Source organism: Eutrigla gurnardus (assembly GCF_963514095.1).
Source record: "Eutrigla gurnardus genome assembly, chromosome: 20".
Lineage (NCBI taxonomy): Eukaryota > Metazoa > Chordata > Actinopteri > Perciformes > Triglidae > Eutrigla > Eutrigla gurnardus.
The window spans coordinates 14162115-14187668 of record NC_139931.1 but is presented as its reverse complement, the minus strand read 5'-3'; the positions used below and the strand labels follow the sequence as shown (position 1 = coordinate 14187668).

The 25554-nt window shown below is 41.0% G+C and overlaps 2 protein-coding genes across 3 annotated transcripts in view; one reads left to right on the top strand and one right to left on the bottom strand.

The window, feature by feature from the left end:
* The window catches only part of pvalb6 (parvalbumin 6), a 31904-nt gene extending 18964 nt beyond the window's left edge, over window positions 1-12940 (top strand). The window contains exons 1-5 of one of the 2 annotated variants that reach the window (XM_084038153.1): window positions 4591-4613; window positions 10372-10437; window positions 11012-11144; window positions 11245-11354; window positions 12280-12940. In XM_084038153.1, the coding sequence (XP_083894279.1) occupies window positions 10377-10437; window positions 11012-11144; window positions 11245-11354; window positions 12280-12305 (330 nt within the window). In that variant the 5' untranslated portion in view covers window positions 4591-4613; window positions 10372-10376 and the 3' untranslated portion in view covers window positions 12306-12940. Of the gene's footprint in view, window positions 1-4590; window positions 4614-10371; window positions 10438-11011; window positions 11145-11244; window positions 11355-12279 lie in introns of those variants that run through there. The other variant, XM_084038152.1, reaches the window with a different exon arrangement.
* A 1295-nt stretch (window positions 12941-14235) lies between these two features.
* baiap2l2a (BAR/IMD domain containing adaptor protein 2 like 2a) lies at window positions 14236-24261 on the bottom strand. The gene is made up of 14 exons (XM_084037784.1): window positions 24112-24261; window positions 23650-23725; window positions 22347-22433; window positions 21187-21248; window positions 21030-21101; window positions 20743-20823; window positions 20473-20604; window positions 19949-20047; window positions 18971-19031; window positions 17920-18103; window positions 17753-17818; window positions 16588-16768; window positions 14825-14865; window positions 14236-14399 (listed from the first exon to the last, which is right to left on the bottom strand). Exons 1-14 carry the CDS (start codon window positions 24163-24165, stop codon window positions 14321-14323), a joined length of 1275 nt encoding a protein of 424 aa, XP_083893910.1. The 5' UTR covers window positions 24166-24261; the 3' UTR covers window positions 14236-14320.
* Between the last annotated feature and the right edge of the window lie 1293 nt (window positions 24262-25554).

The window sequence follows — 25554 nt, the reverse complement described above, 5'->3', positions numbered from 1 at the left end:
CCTGCCCATAAAGAGCAAATCAAGTCAAGATGCAGGATGAGAGAGCAGAGCAGGTGATGTTTCCTCCACAAACTTGTTATGTTTTATAATGTGCAGCTTTTAGTCGTCTGGTAACACCAAGTCGCCCTTAGATTAACCAAAGGAACTGTGACTGACGGTCGTTGTTGGTTATTATCATAATGTGCAGATGTGCTGCTGGTGCAATTCAAGCCTGAGAGGATTCAGGGTGGAATAATCTTCGGAGAGATTGTCTTTTTTATTGCCTGACACTAGCGATTTGTTTGAATGCCAACGCTTTTCCCTGTACACACTGAATTTCAAGGTCAAATGCTTCTTTTAGAACGTATGTAGCGTACATGTCTACTGTATACGTGCATATTTACATACTGTGTGTGAGTGTGTGTTTAAATGCACATTTGACATTCACATTAGATGCTGCAGGTAACTGTGCGCTTCTGTTGTCGTTGAAATGTTGTGTTGGCAAACAGGCAGCAACATTTCCTCCATAGTATGGCTTTAAAGTCTGAGTTTGAAAAATGTCCGATATGGCCCCTCATAAACTCCCTTTTCCTATCACTATCACTATCAGCCTTCACTGTATTGAACTGTGCAAGCTGAGCTCTTAATCTTAACCTTGGACGCTCTACATACTAGTGTCTGTTGTCAGGAAGTGTCAATACATTCCTTACACGCAGAATGTCTTTTTAAAATAAACTTTAGTCCTCAGGAAGGTTAGGCAACAAACGATTTAGTTTGTTTTCATTTTTTTCCAATGCTGTACCCCAGCCTTTTTGTTTAACTTTGGTTGAAAACCCAACTTTTTCTCTCTGCTTTCGAATACTCACCGACTCTAGTGTTGGAGCTCATGTTGCTCCTGAAGTCAGTTTCAGCTCTCCTCTGACACCTGTCGCCAGGGTTAACACCGCTCTGCCAGCCGAGGCCGGCACCAGATACTGTGTGAATAACACAACCCCCCCAAACATCTCTCATCTAGACCCGCCACGTCACACACTGCTGGAGCTCTCCTCTGCATTCCCTGTGTGTGTGTGTGTGTGTGTGTGTGTGTGTGTGTGTGTGTGTGCGTGTGTGTGTGTAGTGTATGTATTGTCTTGTGTTTCATATTAATTTGGATGGGGATTTCTTTTTTAAAGGCCTATATTTTGGCAACATGAGTTATCAGTTTGTCATTATATATATATATATATATATATATATATATATATATATATATATATATATATATTCATCCATTCATTTTTCAGCTGATTAGCTCTTTTTCTTGTTCATGCTGTTTGGGAAATGGGACAGACAGCAGACGAGATTGGATTGGATTTCCCATTAACAGGCGAATCATTCCCCTCCTCTCCTGTCTCATCCTCAGTTTGACTGTCAAGCATCATGTCCCCCTTATGTCCTTCTGTCTGTCTTTTCTCTGCCTCTTTATTTGTTTTTATTCATCTTCGCCTTTTGTGTTTTTATTGCCATTTACTTGTTCACACCTTTTCATTTTGAGAGAGACAGATAGAAATATGACTGTGGAGACACATAATATAGCGGTGCTCGTGGAGACGGAGATGATGCCATATAAAAGCTCTTTTTTTCTCTGACTGTCTCTCTCACAACACAGATACATTTTTTTAAATAACATAGCTAAATGTCCCGTGTTTACATATTCCTTCAGGTTTTTATGGCTTTTATGGTCCTTGCAATGGCTTCCACAACACATAGAGTTGATTTGTTGAATATATAAAGTAAAATGTTTTATTTCTTCACAGTATTGGCAAACTGAATCATCCCAGAATGGCCCATAACATGAATTACCAACAAGCATCACGTAAAAACATTTGTAGATCACACTCTAAATTAAAATAAGTTTAGCTTCAGAAGTACTTTGGTATTCTTCTGGTGAGAAGCACTTCCACTCAGTCTTCAGCATGCAACCATATCTGTCTCCTTCCACTATCAAGCCTGTAGCTTCACACAAACTTAAACTCTTAAAAGTGGCTCCAAACTAAATAAACAGACTGATGTTCACTGAATGCAAAAGCTTATAAAAAAAGATGGTGGAACCTTCATGTAATGGCATAATATAATCAGATGTTAATCACAGAAAAGGTCTGCAAGAATGTCAAACCTCTCAATCACAAACGATATAGTCATAATCGTGATAATACAACTCAACAAAATAATAATGTCTCATTGTTTTAGAAATAGGTTTAAATGAACAAATGTGTAAAAATCAGATGACTGGAAATGGACCCTTCTCTCTGTCTCCTGATGCTACACCCAAAATAAGTTCCCAGTGTGTCTGCATTATGTTGGCTTACCTGGACTCAGGCTCAAAGGCGTCTCTCCATCTCCTGCCTTTTCATATTGGCATCACTCTCTCTTCTTCTTCTCCTCCCTGGAATTCAGTTGATCTGCTCATCCAGAGAATAACGTTGTTCTGAGTAACATCATGATGTAAAATAAATGTAATTTCATGAACCTGTAGCCACAGTGAAACATTAGACATTAACAATTTACATCATGTAAAAATAATTGTATTATTACGTGTGCCATATTGTAATTGATAAGAGAATAGAGGATTTTGTCTCCAGTTGCAACCCTTGATGGTTTTCTTCAGTGAGCATATGCTTTGGGTTGGATTACACCATATACCTACAAAGTGACTTTTCTCTTCCTATTTTCATTTTGCTCTCTCTCTCATCCCCCGGCCCCGGCCATGCCTCATCTAACATTGACATTCCCTGGTGAGATGCATTATCACCCTAGCCCTCTCTCCCTTCACAGCCTCAACCTCCCTTTTAACGTTTCTCTTTTGCTCTGTTTGCATTTCTTCTTTAATCCCTCCTTTGCCATCCCTCTTTTAATTCCTCCTCTTTCATCATGCACCTCTATCTCCCTCCCGGCTTCACTTGTCACCATCCACCATCTCTTCTCATTCCCTCCCTCCTCCCAGCCCCCTGCTGAGCCCCTCGTCAGCCGAACAGAGCTACAAGAGGCACCCTGGCACATCCTGATCAAGACAACCGCCCCGATACATTTAGAGGAGAGTGGCAGCAAATAGATGGAAAGAGGAACTTGTCACAAAACTGCGTCAAAATTAAATCACAGATGAAAGAGAGGGGGCATCTAATGGTTAAAAAGATTTGGCACTTTGAGGGGAAGGTTTGTGAATTGGACTGGGAGTGATGTCCCTGTGCAGTAATGCCAAGGGGAATGCAGAGCAGAGGACACAAAGAACAAGAGAGGGAGAGAGTAAAAGGCAAGTTTAATAGAGCTATGCAGATCAAACCATGTGATTGTTTTCCCAAAATAACTCCAGAGCTAGGTCTAGAATCCCGAGAGAAGCCAATAACAATTCAAACAGTCAATAACTGTACATCATTTAAAGTATGCGTCCTAATGACTCATCTGGTGAGATCAGTCCATGCAAATCATTTAATGATTAAGTTGCAAAGACAATAAATCACTGCCACCTACTTTAAACAAAAAATAAACGACATCAATAAAATGTCCATCATAAGATGGATAGCTGTCTCATAAATATAATACCTTGACGGGAACTGAGACAATGCGGTTGTTGAAAGTCGCTCCACAGAGAAGAACACTCCCGTTCCCGTTTTAATGGTTCACACACACTCACGCCATTCAAAACACGAGCACAGTCTCAATATACATCCATCCCAAGGAAACTTGTTTATGGCCTTCATGTACGAGACAGTAGCCCCCATATCTGCCTCTCCTGACCAGGGCTTCCTAAAGGTCAGAGGCTCTCGGGTAACTGGTGGAAACAGCTGATGTCTACTGTGATCCATAATCACTTTGTGTCTATAAATGAGGAATGATCCTGGGAAGGGAGCGCTGTGTAGCCGGCAATGCCAGAGTGTTTAATTGTTGAGGTTGGTGATGAAGAGCAATGGGGCCCCTTACAGAGTCTTTCTCTGCAGAGTCACGAAGATCTGCATAGTTGACCAGGGAGGTTTTCTGAGTCGAGCTAGTGATGTCCCACAGACTTTTTGTTGAATTCATCTCCATTTTAGACGATTGTAAGAGAAAAAACACTAGTGGTAAAAGAAGAGGAGGTCTGATAATGTGTCACTGATGATACGGAATGCTTTAAAGGAGTAAATGGATGAGAAGAAAAGTGAAAATCAAAAGTTAAAGAGAAGAGAGAGAGACAGAGAGGGGCAAAGTGAAGGGAGGAGACGGGATCAGAGGGGGATTAGAGGACAGAGGGAGTGGCCCTCGGGTGGGAGGTGGGAGGAAATTAGGTGGAGAAATGAAATAGCTGGAAGGAGGGAGTGTTGAGAGAAAGGGAGGGCCGGGGATGAGAAAAGAAGTGGGGTTGGTATGAGAGGTGGAGATTGATGATTATTAATAGTAGTCTTTGATTAGCATGAGTGCAGTCAGTAAAGCGATACGGGCCGGCCCTTAGCAACCTAACATCACTGACCCTCTGCTGAACTGGGTGACCGTTTTTCATCCCAAAATAGTTTGAGAGGACATGTATAAAACAGAGAGAGCAGAGCCTCGGATCCTCTACTGGACATCCATCCTGTACCTACCTGGCCCTTCTCCCACCTCCACATCAGGCATCCAGTAACCTGGTAAGAGGACCATATATGTGAGATGTGAAGCCTGTAGAGCTTCACTAGTTTTAAGTCGAGGGATCTTAACCAATCCAGTTAATCACGACACACAATAGAGAATGCTTGATATCGACGTCTACAGCTCTTTGTGATCAGGTGCAGTGATAGATGAAACTAATAGGAGAGGTGCCGGACAAAGCAACGTGTGAAGAAATGCAATTTACCTTCTCTTGCAGGCTCCTTTAAAGAATGAGATTACATTTAGATACAGAGACAGTGTATCAACTAGGTAATTACTTTCTGATAGCAGCGGTTGGCTGCCAAAACACGAGGCCATTTTGTTGCTGGGTTTGCTTGCGATAGCGCTCAAGGTCAAATTTTAATTACACGTAATGAGATTGAATGCAGCCTCCAGCCGTGGTCCAAGGTATACGTCACTTTGTCACAATGCTGATGCAGTAAAAAGGCACGGAGAATGTATTTTCTGTGTATTTTAGATTTAATGGCTGATCACAGAGATGTAAAATTCTTACAGCAGATTCATTTTATACAATAGATATTGATGTAATGTGGACAGTGAATTAATGAGTAGGACACTTATGTTGTTTCTATGTCACAATGAAATATGAATGCTTTTAGCACTCGTAACGCTGTCATTTTCAATGGCAGATTAAATGGAATTTACATCTTTAATTTGTTTGGTAATATTTTATGCAAATGTGAATCGAGCGTGCACGCTTCAGATTGCTTCGCGTATGTGTTTTGCAAAGTCATCTCATCAGTGTTTGTGACCTTATTACATTATGAATATTAGTGCCCACAGTATGTTAAGTGGGATTCAATTACCATGGCAACACTTTCTGCATAAACACTCGTACACACACTGTAGGCCATTTGGATGACATTTTTTACAGACATTTAGGTGTTAGCATGCTAACATGCTAAATTAGCATTGTAACATCGCCATTCTTAACATGTTAGCATGGTGATATTAGCGTTTGGTTTCACTCAGAGCGTTTCTCTGAAAGGATGTTTAATATCAATATAGAAAACAATAGATTAATGCTGGGTCAAAAGTGCTGGAAAGTTTTGAAATTTTTCAAACACCACGGCCAGTATGAATAGTCTTGAAGCAAAACATTCCAAGTCGAGTATTAAGCATTTTGTTTGTGTGCAAAACAAAGGGCTTAAGTCTTGCTTTCATTCTTAATTCTCAAATATATAGAACAAAGAGTTTATCGTGACCATGTGATTAAAATGATCATATCAAGACGAGATAACAGAAAAAGACGATGAAAACACAAATAAATAATACATTTATTAAAAATCAGGAAGGCAAGGGTTAGGAACAAACACACACACATACACACACACGCACAAACACAGGACTATTGTTGTTGCCAAGCTTTAACTGTGTGGTTAAGCTATCCCATCCCGTACCTGCCAGAGGATTAGCCAGTGGACAGCGGTGATAATAGCCAGATGATCCCCCAGGCCTCTGTACTACTTTTATCAAATCCACTCTTTCCTCACTGTGTGTGTGTGTGTGTGTGTGTGTGTGTGTGTGTGTGTGTGTGTGTGTGTGTGTGTGTGTGTGTGTGTGTGTGTGTTGTGTGTGTGTTTGCTCATTGCTTTTGAATGCACACCACTGAATTCATATCAACAGCTCTATAAAATCCACAAACAATATAATGCACATTGAAAAGGCAGCTCTGGGCAGCAATTCAGACAAAAAGCTTTAATGGAGGAAGAAAACCACCGGGACACCTTTGACTCAGAATAACGATGCAAATAGCTGAGTCTCTTCATGGAAACATCTAGAAACTTTTCATCCAGTGTGAATACATTTAAATAAATACACAATATGTCAGATGATCACTCCATCTTTATTATGATCAATTCAAATGATTATATGTTGTTGTTTTTAGTTATTTTGCTCTTCTTTTGATCAACTCTGAATATACAAGGGCTGGAGGCCATTATATTATCCTATATTATACCTCTAAACATCAAGGGCAGCTATATATTAAGTGTTCCTAATAACCAAACTCACATAGAGGAGTAGCCTTTCTTATTCAGCCGATATTGGTGACCTCAGTTTAAACTAAAAACTACGTAAAGCTCACTGTGCCACAACACAATGCTCATTGTTAAACACCTCATTGCAGCACTCGGCAGCATAAAGGGAGAAACACACAAACACACACACACACACGCACACACACACACACACACACACACACACACACACACACACACACACACACACACACACACACACACACACACACACACACACACACACACACACACACACACCACCTTCAAAGCCTATTTCTGTAGAGGACAAAAGTTCACTTCCATTACACAAACAGCATGCAATGAGACTGGAGAGGCTTATTCCCTCTCCTTCCCCCCGCCTCTTCTTTTTACAGTCTCCTCCACAAATTCACACGAACATCGAACGAACACAAGGCTCTCGGGTTTCTTGGACCGCCGCAACATTCTTCTTTAAGCCGTCCACCTCTTCGCCGTAGCCTCCTCGGCACCCTGTGTGACACACGTTAGCACACACACACTTATTTTACACGTTCATGCAGCTGTTTCAGTGGACGGGGAGTTGGCAGCCCTGCAGCACGGTTAGGTTTCCCACACCTACAGAGACCGTCAGGGTGATGGGACAGCCCACAAAGGAAACCCCACTTTTATTTAGTGGATTATTCACCGGGCTCATCGGTAGACCACATTTTAGTTTCCTGCAGAAATCTTTAAAATCCCATTGTTATGCCACATATTGTTTCCCCATTTCCCCCCAAACAGAATGAAGCACGTACATGACTCTAAAAAGGCAGGATCACTAATATCCTTGCTATTGTCTAATAAAATGTAAAAAAAGACACACTAATACAATAATACTACTAAAAACACAAATAGGCAATTTGAGATGTTTGTGTCAACTCAAGCTTTGGTTCAATCCTTTTTGTCCTTTTGTGTTGGGACTTCTGAGCAGGTGGTATTTGCAGCTTCAGCATCATGAAAATGTTGATTTCTTGTGAGTTTAAACTAGAAGTAAACAAACACACCAGGGACAGGGTTTGTGCAGTAGAGGGCAAAGAAAAAAAAAAACAAGGGCATCCAGTAGAATTCATGTCGAAACATTTGACATGGTGGCTGGAGAGAACGGCAACAACTACTGTACACAAGAAATGCATTATAGCAGCAGTGCAGTGCAGCAGACGACCTTGCTGAGTCTCATGATGCTCAGATCGCTAAAATTCAGAGGGGGGCTGTTTATAAAACAACACAGCTTTAACTTTCAAAATGATGTTTGAAGATTTGATCATCCAGAGCGGTAAAATATTAATTGCAGTATGTTTTCTATATTATATCTAAAGAGTCATGTAAACAAACCTTCCAGGCTTTAAAGATTGAACAATAATAAATATCAGATTAAGACCCAGAACCAACTCTTACCACGCATTACTGGCACAATGTATTAATGTAATGTATGAATCAAAAGAATAATTATTTTATTTATACATGTATTTATTTATTATGACTCATGAACAGACACTCATTTAGCCAACACGTTCTGTATTCATTTCAACTCTATATAAAGTGAATAATCTTGATTAATCTCAGATGCTTTTCTGCTAGAATGATGCTGTTTTGATAACTGCTGAGCTATTAAATCAGACTTTCTGCTGATTTTACAAAGAGTTTAGCCGAGAACTAGTTGGTGGAGAAAAAAAAGAAAGGATTTGAGATAAGTGAGATCAGAAATCTGCAGGGACGTGCCGCAGCTCAGCACAACCACAGTTGGTCTTTATACTTAATTTCCCTTTAAATAAATCAATATGGCAAACTTCCATACTGTTCCACTCGCAGCACACTGACTGATAAATCAATCTTATCCTCCTCATTTCACGGGGGATTGTTTTGCCCCCCACCCACATGTTTGTGTTAAAGGTCAGAGAAGGAGGCTGTGCTTTAATAATGGTAAAAGATTAGATGTGTGGCCACACACGTTCAGCGGTGTTTAGTATTGATCTGTGTGTGCAGCAGTATGTTACTGAACTAGATAACTCCACAAAGAAGCTCATACATCACTGAAGCTGAGTGTGACACCAATGGAAGTAATCCATCAGCTACTTCTAATAGTGGTTAACACTTCATTGAGCTGCAGTTAAAACTGAACACGTAGGCAGGAACGTTTCGTAGTTGAACAATATATTTACCATCGTGTAGGTTATGTCTTTGTTTCCTTGTTGCAACAAATATGATTGCTATAATGGGAGCCCTCTCAGGTCATTAACGGATGATTTCCCCACACATATACTCTACACTGATTTAGAATGGAACCCACATGATTACATTATGGTTTAATTTTGTGATTGTTTGCCTCAAATGCAGCCACATAAAACCACAATGTGGAAAACTATGAAGCAGATGATATTAGAAGAGTTGCATGATGCAGCGAAATGAAGTGTAGCATGAGTGATTTGGAACGGGCTACTCCATTGAGAAGGACAAGGTGATGATGATGATGATGATGATGATGGCACAAGAAAGATACACAGCCATTACTGTGACCTTTTCTATGATATATTTCCATCTGCTATCTATCTATCTATCTATCTATCTATCTATCTATCTATCTATCTATCTATCTATCTATCTATCTATCTATCTATCTATCTATCTATCTATCTATCTATCTATCTATCTATCTATCTATCTATCTATCTATTTTCCTCCTGCTTAAGAACCTTTCTGTGCAATACGTTCATGTTGTTAGTTGGTCTGTTTGTGTCTCGTTTGGAGGACGGCAGCAGCCAAATTTGAGTTGTTTAAAAGGACTCGAAGCTGCAGCAGTGCTTATGCGTTGTAGATGTCACACTTTAGTTGTGAATTCCTGGTCTTCTCAGCACAAGATTTTAGTCTGGAAAACAGCCATTGAGAATCCAATGAGCCGAGCAGCTGGCAAGCAGCCAATTATATAAAGTTTGGACTCTTTTCAAACTGATGTCTGTGCTGGTTTAATCACAATTTAACTTCCCAGAAAGTGGAGTGAGTGAAGTGAAATCAGAGCGCCGCGTCCTCTAGTCCACTAGAGTCTCTTTTGTGTGCGTCTATATCTCCGCATTCAGCTTCAACTATTTGTTTGCGACAGCAACAGAGGAGAGCAGGGCATCAGTCAAAGTCGGGGGACAGGTGACAACTTCATATGCAGAGATCGGGTTCAGTCACACACACAGGGAGTAAAAAGCCAAAGGTCTGTTTGGTGCCAGGCTCACCTTTCATAGTGTGAGGTACAACAAGATTCTCCATCTGGACCGCGCTGACAAACTGAATTCTCTTGAGGCAGCTGAAGACTCAGATGGCCTGTTAAAGCCCTGTTGTTGACTCGGTGCCCTGCTTTCATCTGTGACACCTCAGATGGAAGACACCAATATGGACATCACACGGCTCTCCTTTATTATAATTCTCCCAACATTATTTCTATGACGTCCCATAACACCCTCCATTCCACTCCAGTATCTTTCCCTTTTCCCATCCCCTCTCTCCCTTTGTCACTCCTCCTCGACAGTCACTAATTCCTATGCCACTCAATCGTCCTGGTTTCCTGCTCCATTTCTACAGAGTCACCAGTGTAATACGAGAATGTCTCTGAGTTCTCTTTCTGCTCTCTAGCGACCTTCTCTTTAACCTTGTCCCCTGTCTGTCCTTCTCTGTTTCCCTCCTTTTTTATTTCCATCTCTCTTTTCTTCTACAGCCAAGATGTCAATGAGCAGCATCCTCAGCGCTGAAGACATCAAGAAAGGTCTCGATGCATTTGCAGGTAAAATCACAGAGAAATTGTAAAGGGTTATGCTCCGGATCTAGCTTGGATCTCCCACATTGGGTTCAATTTAAGGAAGAGTGTGAATCAGCTGGCTTAGCTTTGGGCTGGTATTCAAGTACTGGGACAGACTGGTTTAAGACTGGTTTAAGACCAGTTTGGCAGAAGAGTGTTTTTAGTTCCTGTATTTCTGTTAGAACAGTTTTGTTCTGAGGATTCATACATATGTGCATAATAAATGTGTTTGCATGTATTGTGAACTAGACGAGGCTCCATGACCCAGAACTGGTGCTTTGGTAAACACATATTCTCAATCTATAAACGTCAGGCTGCCAGATTACAATTAAATGTTTGCTTTTGGGCTTCGTTCTCCAGATGAACGCAGGATAAACAACTTTCTGCTACTTTTAGAGCAGTTTCATGACTGCTAGCGTTTGACTGCTAGTAAATGTGTTTGGATGTCAAAGCTGTTGAAATGTGTGTCTTTATAGTAAAATAAAAAGTTTAGAAGTGCCTCCAAAGTGCTTATGTTTTGGGTCTCTATATTTGCGTGTGTGTGTGTGTGTGTGTGCAGTTGCTGGCTCCTTTGACCATAAGAAGTTTTTCGAGATAGTGGGTCTGAGGGCCAAGTGTTCTGACGAAGTGAAGAAAGTCTTCACGGTGCTGGACGCCGACAACAGCGGCTATATAGAGGAGGAGGAGCTCAAGTGAGACAAACACTCACATACAAACCCTTAGGATGCCACAAATAATCACACATTAGACTTCTGGGACATGTATCCATTCTGCTTTTCTGTCTCTGGCCAGATTCGTCCTGAAGGGCTTCGCCAAAGATGGCAGAGACTTGACGGACAAGGAAACCAAAGACTTTTTAAAAGCAGCCGACCAGGATGGGGACGGCAAGATCGGGGTCGATGGTAAAGATGAAATTGTATTTGTGGGAATTGGATAGAAGGAACGTCACACACACACACACCCGAGCAGACTGTCTACTTCCTGCAGTGTGTCATTTACGAAGACTCATTTTATGAAGACTGCAGATTCACTGTGGGTTTATTTTATTGGTAGATGTTGTAACGGCAATGTGTTTATAGCAATGACACGGACACTATCATCTTCCAGTTGGTTTGAATTCAAATCTAAATAGCTCAGGAACATTGGTGCAGTTAATGACATCACTGTTTGAACTGATACTGTGGTTGAGTTCCTTTTGACAGATGAGATTAAAGCATGGAGATTTTCAAGCAATCTAAATATATGTAAAGTTGCCCAAGTGTAGACGGACGGATACTGGAATGGAACACAGTGACGTGATTGGCCCATGAAGGGACGGTCCACACATGAGTGGAGTTGGGAGGGGTGTTAAACCATATCAAACATTACAAGTGGTATTAGCCATTGCCAACAATAATGGAAAACATTACAAGTGTTGCATCCTCGTCACAGCAGCTGCTTTCTATTTCTGAACACATAAACACGTCTCACCACTGTAACTGAATAAGCTAATGGGCCACAGGCAGCAGAGCTTCACCTATAGTACAGGTTGGGTTGTGCCAAACATGCATCATATTATAGGCTTGTGATGCGTTTGACTTTATCGTAGATCAGAATACATTTTAACTGCTTTTTATTTCTCAAAACGGACAATTTTTAATTCCCACCATCCACCCTTATAATTTGCCTACAGTCGAAGTTACAGTTGAACTACAAGTTGTGTACATTCATTTATTACTGTTTAGCATTTCCCAAAGCACACCACAACTTTTAGAGACTGGACATCATTTTTAACTGCAATGAATCTTTAAATATAGAAAGTAACTTTTGCTTTGTTGCTTCTTGCAGAGTTTGTTGCCCTGGTGAAAGAATAAAGAGTGACCCAGTGTGACTGACTAGCACTCCAAGATCACCTCGCAACCACCGCTACATCCCGACATCCGCCTCCCTGACTCCCAAACCACTGATTCCTGCTACACAGGCTCCTCTTCCTCAGCCTCTTCCCCCACTGCAGTCTTCGCTAAGTGCAATGATGCACGACAGGAAGTCAGCTGTGGTGCACCTCACACCTCCTCAAACGTCCCCACAGCTATCCTATTTATTTTATCCTTTTTATACAAATTGTTCTTGTTTCTGTTTCTATGTATCGATATAAAACATGCCTGCAGGAATAAACCTCACATTCTAAAGCATAAAGTAGATATTTCAAGAAAATAGAGATGATAAGAGGAAGACCCTAATGTCCTTCTGTATTTCTGACTTTACCCTCTTTCTTTTTCTTAGCCAACACTCCCTCTCAGTTCCCTTTTTCTTCCTTCCTTCTTCTTTTTCTCTTCTTCCTCACTCTTCCCTTCCTGCATTCGCTCCCCTTTCTCCCTCTCAGCCCATCCATCCATCTACCTATCCATCCCTCTCTCCTCTGGTAATGAGCTGTTGTAAAACATACCAAAAGAAGAAAGAGGTCAAGCTGTGAAAGAATAAAATAAAATTAGGAAAAAAAACAACCAAAGCCTCCTCTGTTAATTCCCTATGTTGCCATCACTTGGATCAATCAAAACGAGCGAAGCAGCAACCCATTAGTGTATACAGGGGTCTACTTTAAGAAGGTCAAATAACCCTTCAGTGTCATTTTGTTAGGATTCATTAGCAGGCGTTTGGGTTGGGAGAACAAGAAAGTGCATAAGGATCATTGCTGACGAGTATCTTTCTGCAGTCTGCCTTGCGTTATGAATATAACTTCACCAAAGGGTCTTCATTGAGAAGTGCTGTGCCAGTTTAGCAGAACCACGCTGTCAAGCCATTAGCAGAATTGGATTCACGCTGAGGTTCAATTTGGGTTAAGTATCCCCAGCGGAGGACCCAAACAGGCAATGCGGGAATCCTGATCTTCTTTAGTAGGCCATTCGACTGCCTGAGCAAATAAACACAGATCTGAAGCTGAGAGGCTATCACTTAAATGACTGTTTAGTTCAGTGTAGACTGTGACATGTATTCAGTGTCTTCTATAAAAAAGACGTTTCCTTATTAAGTTGTCAATAGAAAAATACGAAATATTGAAATCAAATAGTCAGGAGCTTAATAATAATACAAGTATTTTTATTATAACAACTGATTCTTTTTTTACTTTACAATATATATAGATCAACGCTAACATTGTGCCATCAGTAAAAAAAAATACCACCTTATGTGAAGTATTCAAAGTAATTATAAAGACGGTTTTACATTATCCATGAACGCGTTGCATTTTTCATCACATTTCTGGCTCAGACCAATTTTAGATATTACATTATCTGCCAGAAGTTACATTTTCCAAAGTAAATTAGGGATGCAATTAATATGTATTAATGGATTAAATGTGGCGCACCATGTCGAGAAAAATGGTGGAGATGCAAGACAATTAAAATAAAAACATAAAACGTAGAAACAGATTATTAATCATCCATCCCTGAGTTACCAATGGCATATCTCTCAGCAGTGATGCCTAACATCAACTGTGCACTGTAAACACATCATAGGCAGTAATCAGTGAGATGACAGTTATTCACATGTCATCTCCTGTCAAAATGGCCAATTAACCAGAGGGGGAATGCTGATTTAAGACCAGTTGAGATCAATGAACGTTCCATAAACAAATTTGTATCATAGTGATTCATTCTTCTGTTTTTATACGAGATCTAAAAATATACATCTACAGTCCTTGTGCGAACCCAAGGAATATAAAATATTCATGAAATGTTTTGTCCTCTTTCTGCAGCTTTGTGTGTATATAGCAAACAGAGAAGTAAGAAAACACTGGGCAGCCTCCACTCAAGGTCCACTTACTCGCTTGCGACCATATATATACTCCTCCATCTCAACAGAAAGCATTTGTTCGGGGGTGAAGATGTCATCATCGATATACACGCGGGGCCGATCTGTCATCGGTCAACGTGGGCTTCAGCTTAACTGTTGCGAACGGATTGGTGCCCCTTCAAAAGAAAAAGGAGAGAAGGAAACAGATGTTGGAGCAAGAGAAAAAAACTGAGGGCAAGTGGATAAGAGCATCTTTGAGCGCCACAGTGAAGGTTATAACAAGTGAAATGACAACTTCATTTCCAAGCGCCAAGTCGCCAAATGTTCACCTGCAGTCATAGTGAGAGTGATAGTCCTGTTTCCCAAATGGCCATCAATGAAATGGCTTCAGTACTAAACTGCACTTCAAACTCTAATGGAGGAAAGCAATCCTCTGCCATCTAGATCACTGCCCTCATCTGCTGTTCTCTCGTTTAATGGGTTCCTGATGTACTTCAAAAATATCATTATTTCTGTAGAAGAGAACACGAGTGCCATTTACACACTTTACAATCAGAGAGAGAAAGAGAGAAGGAGAGAGCTGCGGGTACATTAATCTTACCTTGGGAAGAGTTCTGGCTGTGATCCATGTGGTTTTGATCTCTGTAGAAAAACATGAGAAAGGTATGGGTGAGTGGAGGCCAATCCAAACGGCAAAGCATAGACGCATGCACTAATGGAGGCTCAGCAGGCCCTCGACCCCTCGCCCTCCTGATTCAGTCGGTCCTCCCACAAGCTGCTCATTGATGTGCTGTGTTGTACCAGGCAGCTCCACACACACACACACACACACACACACACACACACACACACACACACACACACACACACACACACACACACACACGGTCATGTTTTCATGACTTTGGGGGACTTAACATTGACTCACATTCATTTCCTGGAGATGTACTCTAATATTGAGTCCTAACCTTAAAAAACAGTGAGTCCCCACATGACAGGTAAAACACACACAAACACACACACACACACAGATCCATACCTCAGTGTGTGCCGCTGACACACACTGCTAAATCAATTGTTTTGTGACAGAGATGGACAACGGAGCAACCGGAGACCTTGCAGAGACTTCAAGGAAAATGGCATCAATATAACAATGAAATAAATCTGCTTCGATCGATGATCAACTATGTGGGCTCGTTCTGAGCGATTGTGAATTATTTGTTAAATATACCAACAACTTTTGGGATATTTGTGTGATGTGCTTTGATAGCAATCTTTGTATAAAACTAAATATTACAGTTCAGGAGGGCCATTTATTAGCTTGAGCTCTCTGCATGTCCTCGACCACTGTGATGTTGAATCGAACCAGAGGGAAAAGAAATGGGCAGAGATATTGACAGTCTTATCACACTGCAGCACCTTCAAGGTGATGAACCAGACTTATTTAGTCACAAGTATTTCAAAAGGTCTAACAGTCTGAAGTCACAGCATGCTAAAAGAAGAACACACACACACACACACACATGCACACACGTGCACACACCCTCCTCGCCCATACACAGTCAGCAGCTGGAGCTTCCTCCCTGCATCCACCAGAAAGACGGCTGTGGAGCCATCGAGAGCAGCACCTTGCCACAGTGCCCCTGCTGGACAGACCAGCAAACACCAGCGACGATTTACATAGGATGTGTCATCAGAGGGGGGCCATTTCATCTCACTTTTTGATAGTGAAGCACAAATCAATGCGGTTCAGTACCACTTCCTAATAAGGCATCATCTTGTGAAGGAATTGTAAATAGTAACTAACGGCTTAATTTGCAATTAATGAATCATTTGTTCTAGAGGCCAGTAAAAAAGCCAATAATAAAAACAACCTTTGGGTTGCCAGTTGGTAAAATCTAAACCATGTGACCACTTAAAGCTATTTATTAACAGCTTATCAACACAACAACTGCAGGCGTGATTCATTGAACCACTTTATTTATGACTTATTGACATTGGTTTAGTATAAAGTGAGAAACCCAGGATTTCTGAATGGATAATCACCGTTTTCAAACTATATTATTACCCAATAGAAAGGATAATTATAATAATACATTTTATTCATAGAGCACTTTTCATGGCACTCAAAGTTGCTTTAAAGTTAAAATATTATACATAGATAATTTCCCACTATAGTCACCCAAAAGTTGTTCTGATTAATGGCTCACATTTAAAAAAGCTTTAGTTCCGGCTTTATTAAAGTTGCTTCATTGGAAAGTGGTCCGCAAATTTGTAGACTTGAGTTTAAAAAAAGATATACTTTAGATAGAGAGGCATAGACAGAATTGATGGATAATCTGACAGACTGATTGATGGCCATACCTTGTTTTCTGAATAAGACTCAGCCCTTCTGTCAGGAGTTGGGGTGATTGGTCGCATCTCATACTGTTTATGGGAAGATAGCTGTGGTGGAGGCGGAGGGGGTGGAACTCCGCCGTAGCTGCTGCTTCCTGGTTGGTCGAGTAGGTTGCTCATGCTGCTGCTGCTTCGGAGTGATGAGTCACTGAAATCACACAAAAAAAATTGTTGAAGAATATAGTGATATTTTTCATAAAAGACCTTTTTCTTTTTCCTCTTGAAATATGTGTCCTTTGTAGTTAAACTTGTATAAATATGAATTTGATTTGAACACAGAAAACATCTATGGGTTGCAGTTTATTTTCCTTTTTTAAGTATATGATATTTCATGTAAACTTCATGATCTTAGTTGATCTACAGTAACATTCACATTCTAAGCACTGAGGTGTGACATGTGTCCACAGTGACTGAGAAGCTTTTTAGTTCAAACCTCTTGCTGGTTTTCCTCACAGCAATGGGTCACCCTAATTTCTTAAATAGTCTGAGCTTCATGCTGGCCCTCTTTTTAGTGTGTTGGGCCCATAAAACAATAAGGACAGCCTCGGGGAGCTGCAGAATAGATCCTGTATCAGGTTTGAAAGGCAAACATTATGCAGAAGCTTTTGGTTCAAAGTCTCCCCATTAATTAGGCCTATTAATGGCAGTTTGTCATGCTATCACAACTAGCAACTAGCTTAGCAGAGTAATTAGTCATGGTCAATATATAATGAATGCCACAATTAAAATAATGAATGCTCAAAATACTCTACACTAATATGCATAGTCATTTCAGTAATTTCCTTAAGTTGGATTTCTGGCAAGCTCTCGGCGACGACAAGACTCTCAGCTTCAGCTTTTGTTTGCATTATGCATTGAATGTCAATTGGTGAGCTTTGGATGTGCTGATAGGTGGGTTTTGTTACCTTTGGACGGAGCCAGGCTAGGTTTCCCTCTGTTTACAATCTTTGTGCTAAGCTAAGCTAAGCTTACCGGCTGTTGGCTGGAGCTTTGGATTAAAAGCATAGCAGACCTTTTTTACAACCTTGTTTTTTCACCATGATGTCATAGGCATAGTAAGATTCAGTAACCGAAGCTAACAGCCTGCATTTAGCATGACATCATCTTAAACAGTCATACTGGTTGTGTTTACCCAGAGCTGGTTGTCTTTGGAGGATCATCCACTGCTTCCACATAGGAGGCAGGAAACCATCCCTGACTGAAAACAAACACAATATTAGCATGCTAACATGTACAATGTAGCTAAATGGTATCAGTGTGCAAACACACACACACACACACACACACACACACACACACCGTGAAGTGCTGTCAGCACGTCCGTACAGCCAGCCGTTCCTGGGCTGTTGGACCTTCACAGTGATCATCTCTCCCCTGGCGAAGGGCAGCAGAGTGGGGTTGGAGCCACCAGGTTGGTGGGTCACCCGGGCCCTCATGGGTCTGCCTCCCGTAGAGCGAGAAATGCTTCCCTGGGGAGACGGAGCTTCACAGATGACAAATGAAACACTTAGGTGCGATGGAGATACTTTGTGAAAGCACAAGTTAGATGATAAACTAGTGTACATTACAAAGAAGGTTCTCTGGTGAAGTGATCAATTAAAAAATTTAAGCAGCGAGGATTTATTTCTTTAATTATGCGCCTGGAATTCATAACTCAGAAGGTTAGCAGACTACTGAATGTATTACGCTACTTCACCGGGTGGCAGGGGATGCCATTCAGTGAATTATACTAAACGTTGTGTCATTATTTTTCACTCTGGGGAAAATCAGTTTGTTCAACAAGCCTGCTGCACATAATGTTTCAGAAGGGCGAAAGTGGAATATGAGGATTAGTGCTATTTAATATAATAGAGATTATTTACTGTCTGTTTTCATTCATTGTTCCTTTATCTATATTTACCACCAGATAAGCAAGCCAAGTAATTAGAAATGTACAAATGAGGAGGTGGGAAAGTGTGCGATGTGCAAAAAATATCAAGCGGGAGAGAAAGATGGAGGACAGAGAGAGAGAGAGAGAGAGAGAGAGAGAGAGAGAGAGAGAGAGAGAGAGAGAAAAGGCTTAAAGAATGATAAAGCGGTTGGTGGAGTGAGGGCGAAACAAGCAGTGGCAGAGGCATTATAGCCTGCAATGATTTACAGACAACAGAGAATATTACAGAGGTACACCTGGGATCATAAAAATAACATGAAACACAAGGCACCAAACCAAGTCAGAATCTTTTCATGGTGCCATTATTTGTTGTTTTGCGTATTTAAACAGCTTAAAGGTTGACGTTTTGGATTCATGTTCAAACACGGTGTCATAAAAGGGATTTCTCTGCTCAAAGAGTTTTGGAATGGAGCCTCTCACCCCTTGATGGTATGTTGCCGAGGGGCAGCTCCTCTCTGCTCTTCCTCCTCTCCTCCTTCATCCCCACCTGTGCAACAAAAACATGCACTTATCTACTATAATGGTAATATAAATGCCAGGAAGTATTGCATTCATAATGACAAAATTAAAATATGAACAGACAAAGAATTTAAAAAAAAGTAGTGAGTTACAATGAGGGTTGTATTTCAAGCCCAACTCAAATGTCTGTCTAAAGCAGCTCACAGCGAAGAATAAATCCCACGTCAAAGCAAAACAAACACAGAATCCCTGTTAATCCCCCGATTGTTATTACAGTAGGATGTTGGATCTGTGGGCTTCGTTGGCACGTCACCTTCCAACGAGGAACAGACTGAAGCTGACAGGGTTTATCTCAGGGGCGTCTCTGTTGTTTACTTCAATGGTAATTGCAGCCTTAATACAAAGATTTTGTGATTATCCATGGTCCCACTGTCTTGAGATGTAGATGTTATTCAAAGGCTCGTGCGTTTTTATTTACATTTTGATTAATGTTAAGTTGGAGAGAGAAATACTTGTAACTTATCACAATTATCTTTCATGCCAAACAATATTTAATATCCTTCTATTTCATCTATAATCCTCATCAGAAAGCTCTCCTCTAACAGGAAACTGGTGGGAATTAAATCAGGCTCCATCCAGCAGAGGGCACCCTCTAAACAAAAATATTACTGCAGTTCACTCGTTTCCCTATTACACACTGCCTGTGCATTACTAGTATCCATTTCTTTGTTGCACCAATTCAGAAACTTTAAGACAAAAATCCTTCAAATTGTATTTTCCATTTCACTAGATATTTACCCTAACAGACCTCGCCTCGTTTGTTTCCCCTAAAACAGGACTATATCTCACAGCAGGAACATATTCTTGGAGTTGGGAAAGATTTAAATGAAACCCAGCTCCGACTTGCTTGAATAACTCAGTAAACACGACTGAACTCACAGAGTTGTTCACAGGAATGTGTCGTCTGGACTCGGGAGCTCTGGTGGAGTCCACCTCATCTGTCCAGGCTTCGACTCTCTGCTGGAGGGAACCTCCTGTCTGCCACAACACACACACACACACACACACACACACACACACACACACACACACCACACACACACACACACACACACACACACCGGGAAGTGCTGTCAGCTAACTAACTAACTAAATACAAATGTAATGAAATTCCCATCTGGTTGCGTGGAGTTGTGTCATAAAGAGTCCAACAGTTCAAACCCGTTAGTGCGGCATCAGTCCTGCTGAAGAAACTCAATCTGCTGTTCTGTGGTTCTGGGGATTTTCCCCACGGGAGCCAATAAAGTCTCACATAATGATTACACACTATTGTGAATTCTCTTTTGAGAGCCCTTCCTGTCATTTGTCCTCCTGACATCTATCCCAGTGATTTGTAAGACAATAAGCCAAAACAGAGCATAAAATATTAAGAGCACAAACGCTATTTGAAGAAAGTTGGATACCTTATTCATGAGGTGGGCGATGGATTGTATCAGGGAGCAGTGTTTCTCAGACAGGAAGCGATATCGCCTCTCCTCCTCCTTCAGAGCATCGCTGTGGCTCTCTCTGAGGAAGTGCACATACTCACTAGAATCCTGAGGATACAAATAGATAGCAAATATATACACACACACATATATATATATATATATATATATATATATATATATATATATATATATATATATATATATATATATATAAATATATATAGAGGGTGCAGATAAAGAGACCTGGTTGCCTCCTCTCCTCAGCTGTCTCTCCAGAGCTGCTGCCTGTTCGTGGACTTCCATCTCATAGTGCGTCCTGCTGCCCTGTTGAACACAGAATTCACATCCCGTCATCAAGGTAACAATTAACAAGACATTTTCCAATTTATTCTAACGGCGTATTCGCTTCTAATGAACCATGACGCCCCGCAGTTATCCGTTTCCCATTACTTTGTGGGAATGATTATGAGATAACATTTGGTAAGAATCTCTTTTGACCTTGTCGTGCCTCAGCTAAGGCCCCCACTCACTGATATGTAATCTTTGTCCAGTCTAACGTTGGTTCTCATCTCCTGAAGGACCTCTATACTGAAACAGCGGAACTGGAGAGACAAAATCATATGAAACATAAGAGTTTTAATGCACACAGAAGTTGCGTTGGACACGTGTGGTGATGATGTAACGTACGACTTGATCCAGCTCCACGGTGAGTCTTCTTTGGCTCGCAGAGATCTGGATCAAGACATCTCCTGAAACACAATTGCATTCGGCTACATGTCACATTATTATTATTACTTATTAGAAAAAAATACAATTACATTGTGATATAATTTTGCCCCTTTTGATCTACTCATCAACCTCTTGAAGTGAATAGTGTATCTCTGCAACGACAAGGCCTGTTTGAATGATCTTGTATCAAAATAACTTTATATGCTGGGTCAGAGTAAATGCAGATGGAACAAATTAAATTAATTTCTGCCTAACAAAACTGTCCACTTTTAGAATGGATATCCCAAAACCTCAAGCAAACCTCTATCACAACAGCTGAACATTATCTGTCCAACACAGATGCTAATGAAGTGAAGCAGAGCCAAGTTAGAAACGATTTAGCAGAATCTTCAAATTGGTCATTTGGGTTCCTTCTGTGCCGTAGGACCTTTTCTCAGGTCACCATAGGTGTTGATTCCATCTAAATATAACTGCTTTGAGCTTTGCTTTGAGAAATCAGACCTCCAGTAGCAAAACCTCAGATGGGTTATAAATACTTATTATCACGCAACAGAATGAATATCTTTTCATCCACATGGTTTGAAGACTAGGACTATTATCTTATCAGGATTGGCACTATGACTCAAATGGAATGCTAATACACAAGAGTCACAAGTCTTGTGCTTGTTTTGTTTTACCCAAAATGCATGCTGGGATTGATTTCCTCAGTGAGGAAACAGTACAGTAAGAGTAGACTGATGATCGAGTTTGGACAACTCTCCAACTCCAGCCACTAAACTAAACATGAGTCCCCTTTAGAGAGGCTGTGTTAAGTGAGCGGAGCAGGACCCGCTGCCTGTCATCGTCTATTATTCATGTTGCCTGCCGGCATCTGATACCTCTACCAGCACTTCTCGTCTCGGACTCACAGCAAAACAAACCCTAAATGTGCTGCAGTCTCATGCTACATCTGCACTGTGTGAAAGGAGTAATAAAGTGCCTTCCGAAGGAAACTGTTGAATTAGTTTAATGAACGGCCATAAACACATCAAAGATAAAGATACAGAAGTACCTGGTTTGCGTCAGTGATCATGAGATTGCACAAGCCAGCTGTGTGTACAAACGCGTGTTCCACCTACCGAGGGAGTGTGATGATATGGTGTGGGAAGCCTTCTCTCCGATCTCTGAAAGTGCACTGAAGTAGGCCTCACTTGTTACAGCAAGAGCTGAAACACACACACACACACTCATTTGAAACGCTGCTGTATTTGGAGGAATTCAATTCCTGGTATTGAACTAAAAAAGAACACAATGTCATGAAATCATTTGTTAATTCAAATGTCTACACACAGTATAAGTCAAAGGGTTCAATCTTCAGCCTGGTGTTGCCTCAGTAACTCGAGCGCTGCAGCATTTTATCCCTGAACAGAGGTGTTGTGGTCTTTTATCCTCAACAGGTGAAGCTTGATTTTGGACGGATGGGGCTACAGCCAGTGTCAACCACTCAAACACACACTCACAGAGGCTGTCAGACAAATAGATTGCATTAGTGAAAACCTCTGTGATGTTGCTTCAGTCACAATGGATAGGGGGAGAGTTTGCGCAGCATCCATTCCCTATTTGAAAAATAGATGATGTTGAAATGTACGAGGAGAGCTGCATCAATCTAAACACCCTCAATCTCATTCATGCGTGATCTCTTGAGCATTAACATGAAGTTATTGCTCCACCCAGAACGCACGGGGGGACACGAAGGAGACATAATAATCTATTTTAAGCCTGCAGGGCTTTGCTAGTAGCTTTTGGTGCTCCTATGAATCAGCTGTTGCTGATATAGCATCACTGCTCTTGCATATGTTACACAAACACTACTGTAATGTAATGCAAAGTGTAAATGCAGCACCATGTAAAACTGCTTTTGTTGCAGAATTTCATTCGCATGTCAGCATTTCACATTTTAATGCATAGCACAGGGATTAGTGGTGATTATGGCGCGGCTAATTAAGACGGTAAGTATAGACGCAATTACCGTGCCTTTGGATTCAAATTAAAAGTTTCATCCTGACCTTTCTCTTCCTTGCTGGGCTTAAAGCAAACACAGTCAGATAGATTAGCATAGAAATAAGTTCAAGACTACATTCAGTATCTTAAGTTCCTGCCACTGTATATGGAAATTTATGGCTGTGGGCCCTTGTTTGTGTGGTGACAATATAGTCATGCAGGCCTCGCTCACAGGCCCATAATCAAGGCTATAACAGCACCAGGATATTCCCCAAGCATGTGGACTTTGGAGTTAGGACTGATGAGGTAGATGCCTGCTCCCATTTTCCAATGCCATTAGTTTTTTTTAGTTTTTATTGCACTAATAAAGTTGGCTGTGTGAATTTCACACACAAATGACCTCAATGTTGGGGATTCTCATTAGCAGATTGTTTTTCTTACTCTGGAAAGCTTGGACGTAGCTGTTGCCCAGTGAGACCAGTTTCTGTAGGCTCGGGTTGAACTCGTCCATCAAGCTCTGTTTGGGAAATACACACACACACACACACACACACACACACACACACACACACACACACACACACACACACACACACACACACACACACACACACACACACACCACAGTTTCTGTTGAGTTTCTGAAAGTCAGAGAAACTTTAAGGCGCCTAAAGGAGAATCAGTCCAATCCATCTGTAATTCAATCTGTATTTATGAGCACAAACTCCACACCAGAGCACACAGACTTGACTTGGTAGAAATTACATTAAAAACTCATCAGTAAACCAACAGTTTTCCAGAAACCTGAATCACAAAACTGTACAGGACTCTTATACTGCGGTTGCTGGTTTCATCCGTCTGCCTTTTCTTCTTTTGCTCCCACACAAAGTATCTGTTGCTTACCGAGTAAATCCTCAAGGTGGAGCGATGCAGCTGATCACTATTCATCCCCGACATGTTTATATCCAGAATACTGGAGCTGTCAGTGAAACAGAAAAGGCCCAGCTGTTAAACCATCCAGTCAATGTACCACAGCCTCGGTGAGAAAAGACTTAATAGTATTGAGCTGAGTTGAGGAGGCAGTGTGTCAATGTGGTGGTAAGTGAAACCACTGTGGCCTGAGAAAGACTGCAGTTAATAATTAAACGTGGCTCAGCCATTAAACATGGGTTGTTAACCCTGACTGTCTGGGCGTGGTTGTGTTTTAGGCAAGGCAAGAAGGTTTTCACTATCTAATGCATGAAATCGCTCCATGTATATCTTTAGAACTGACTCATGAGTACCCATTCTTGAGTCTGTCTTTGGGTATTTAGCTTAACCATTTCTTTGGAAGGTCTGGGTGGAGAGGGCCGTCCTGGTCTTGACCTCTATGAGCGGGATGTTGTGAAGTCATTCACATCTCCAAAATAAGAGTTTGATCTATTCTTATTCATTTTCTCAGTTTCTCAAAACATCAGGATTGTGTAATTTGCAGGGATTATTTCCATGCAGCAGGGTGAATGCAGGATTGACACAAAATAAAATACATTTGCCGCATGATGAGGAACGACCTTATCCTTTCATATCAGGTCTCCGCTTTACACCCAAAAGTGTGGAGCCATGGTATTAAAAATACCAGATAAAATAGTAAAATAACAGATAAAAATGTGTTTTCTAAGCACACAGAGATGGAAATAAACTGAATCATAACCAGAACTAATATGTCTTCACATTTCTGAATAAATAATACATGAATGAGGCAAATTTGTTATTTGGAGCTATAGAAATGAAAGTGACATAACCACATATGAAAATGTCACAAAGTGTACTATTCGAGCCTATTCTGAAATCCATGATCCCAATCCTTTAATACAGTAATATCAGTAGTATTTCTCCTTTTTGATTGGTTAATTCAGAATTCAGTGGTCATACGTGCTAAAAAATCCTATAATCCTTGTACTTTAACCACTTTAGATCAAAATCCTTTGCATCGACTGTACAAGTGAAGTGTTGGGTTACATGTGAAACATGTAAATTGTATGTGTATTGATCATGATTCTCTGATTTGCTCAGTAAATAACCACAAGTGACATTAAAATGAGAAGGCAGGGATAGTTTTGAGTGAGGGAAGGTTATTGATTTCTTTCCTCACTTCAACTGTGATATTTTGGCATTCGGCCCGATACCTCCTGTTGCCAAGCTGCACTTGGCCTACAGCTCTGACAGATTTATTATTCTCAAACAGCAGATTTGTTATTTGGGTGACATGTCAGAGTCAGTGAACTCCCTATGAACTCAAGAAGACGTGCAGGTGTCACATGGACGGTGATGTATTCGTTTTGCGACGGCATGGAGGCTGGTGTGCTC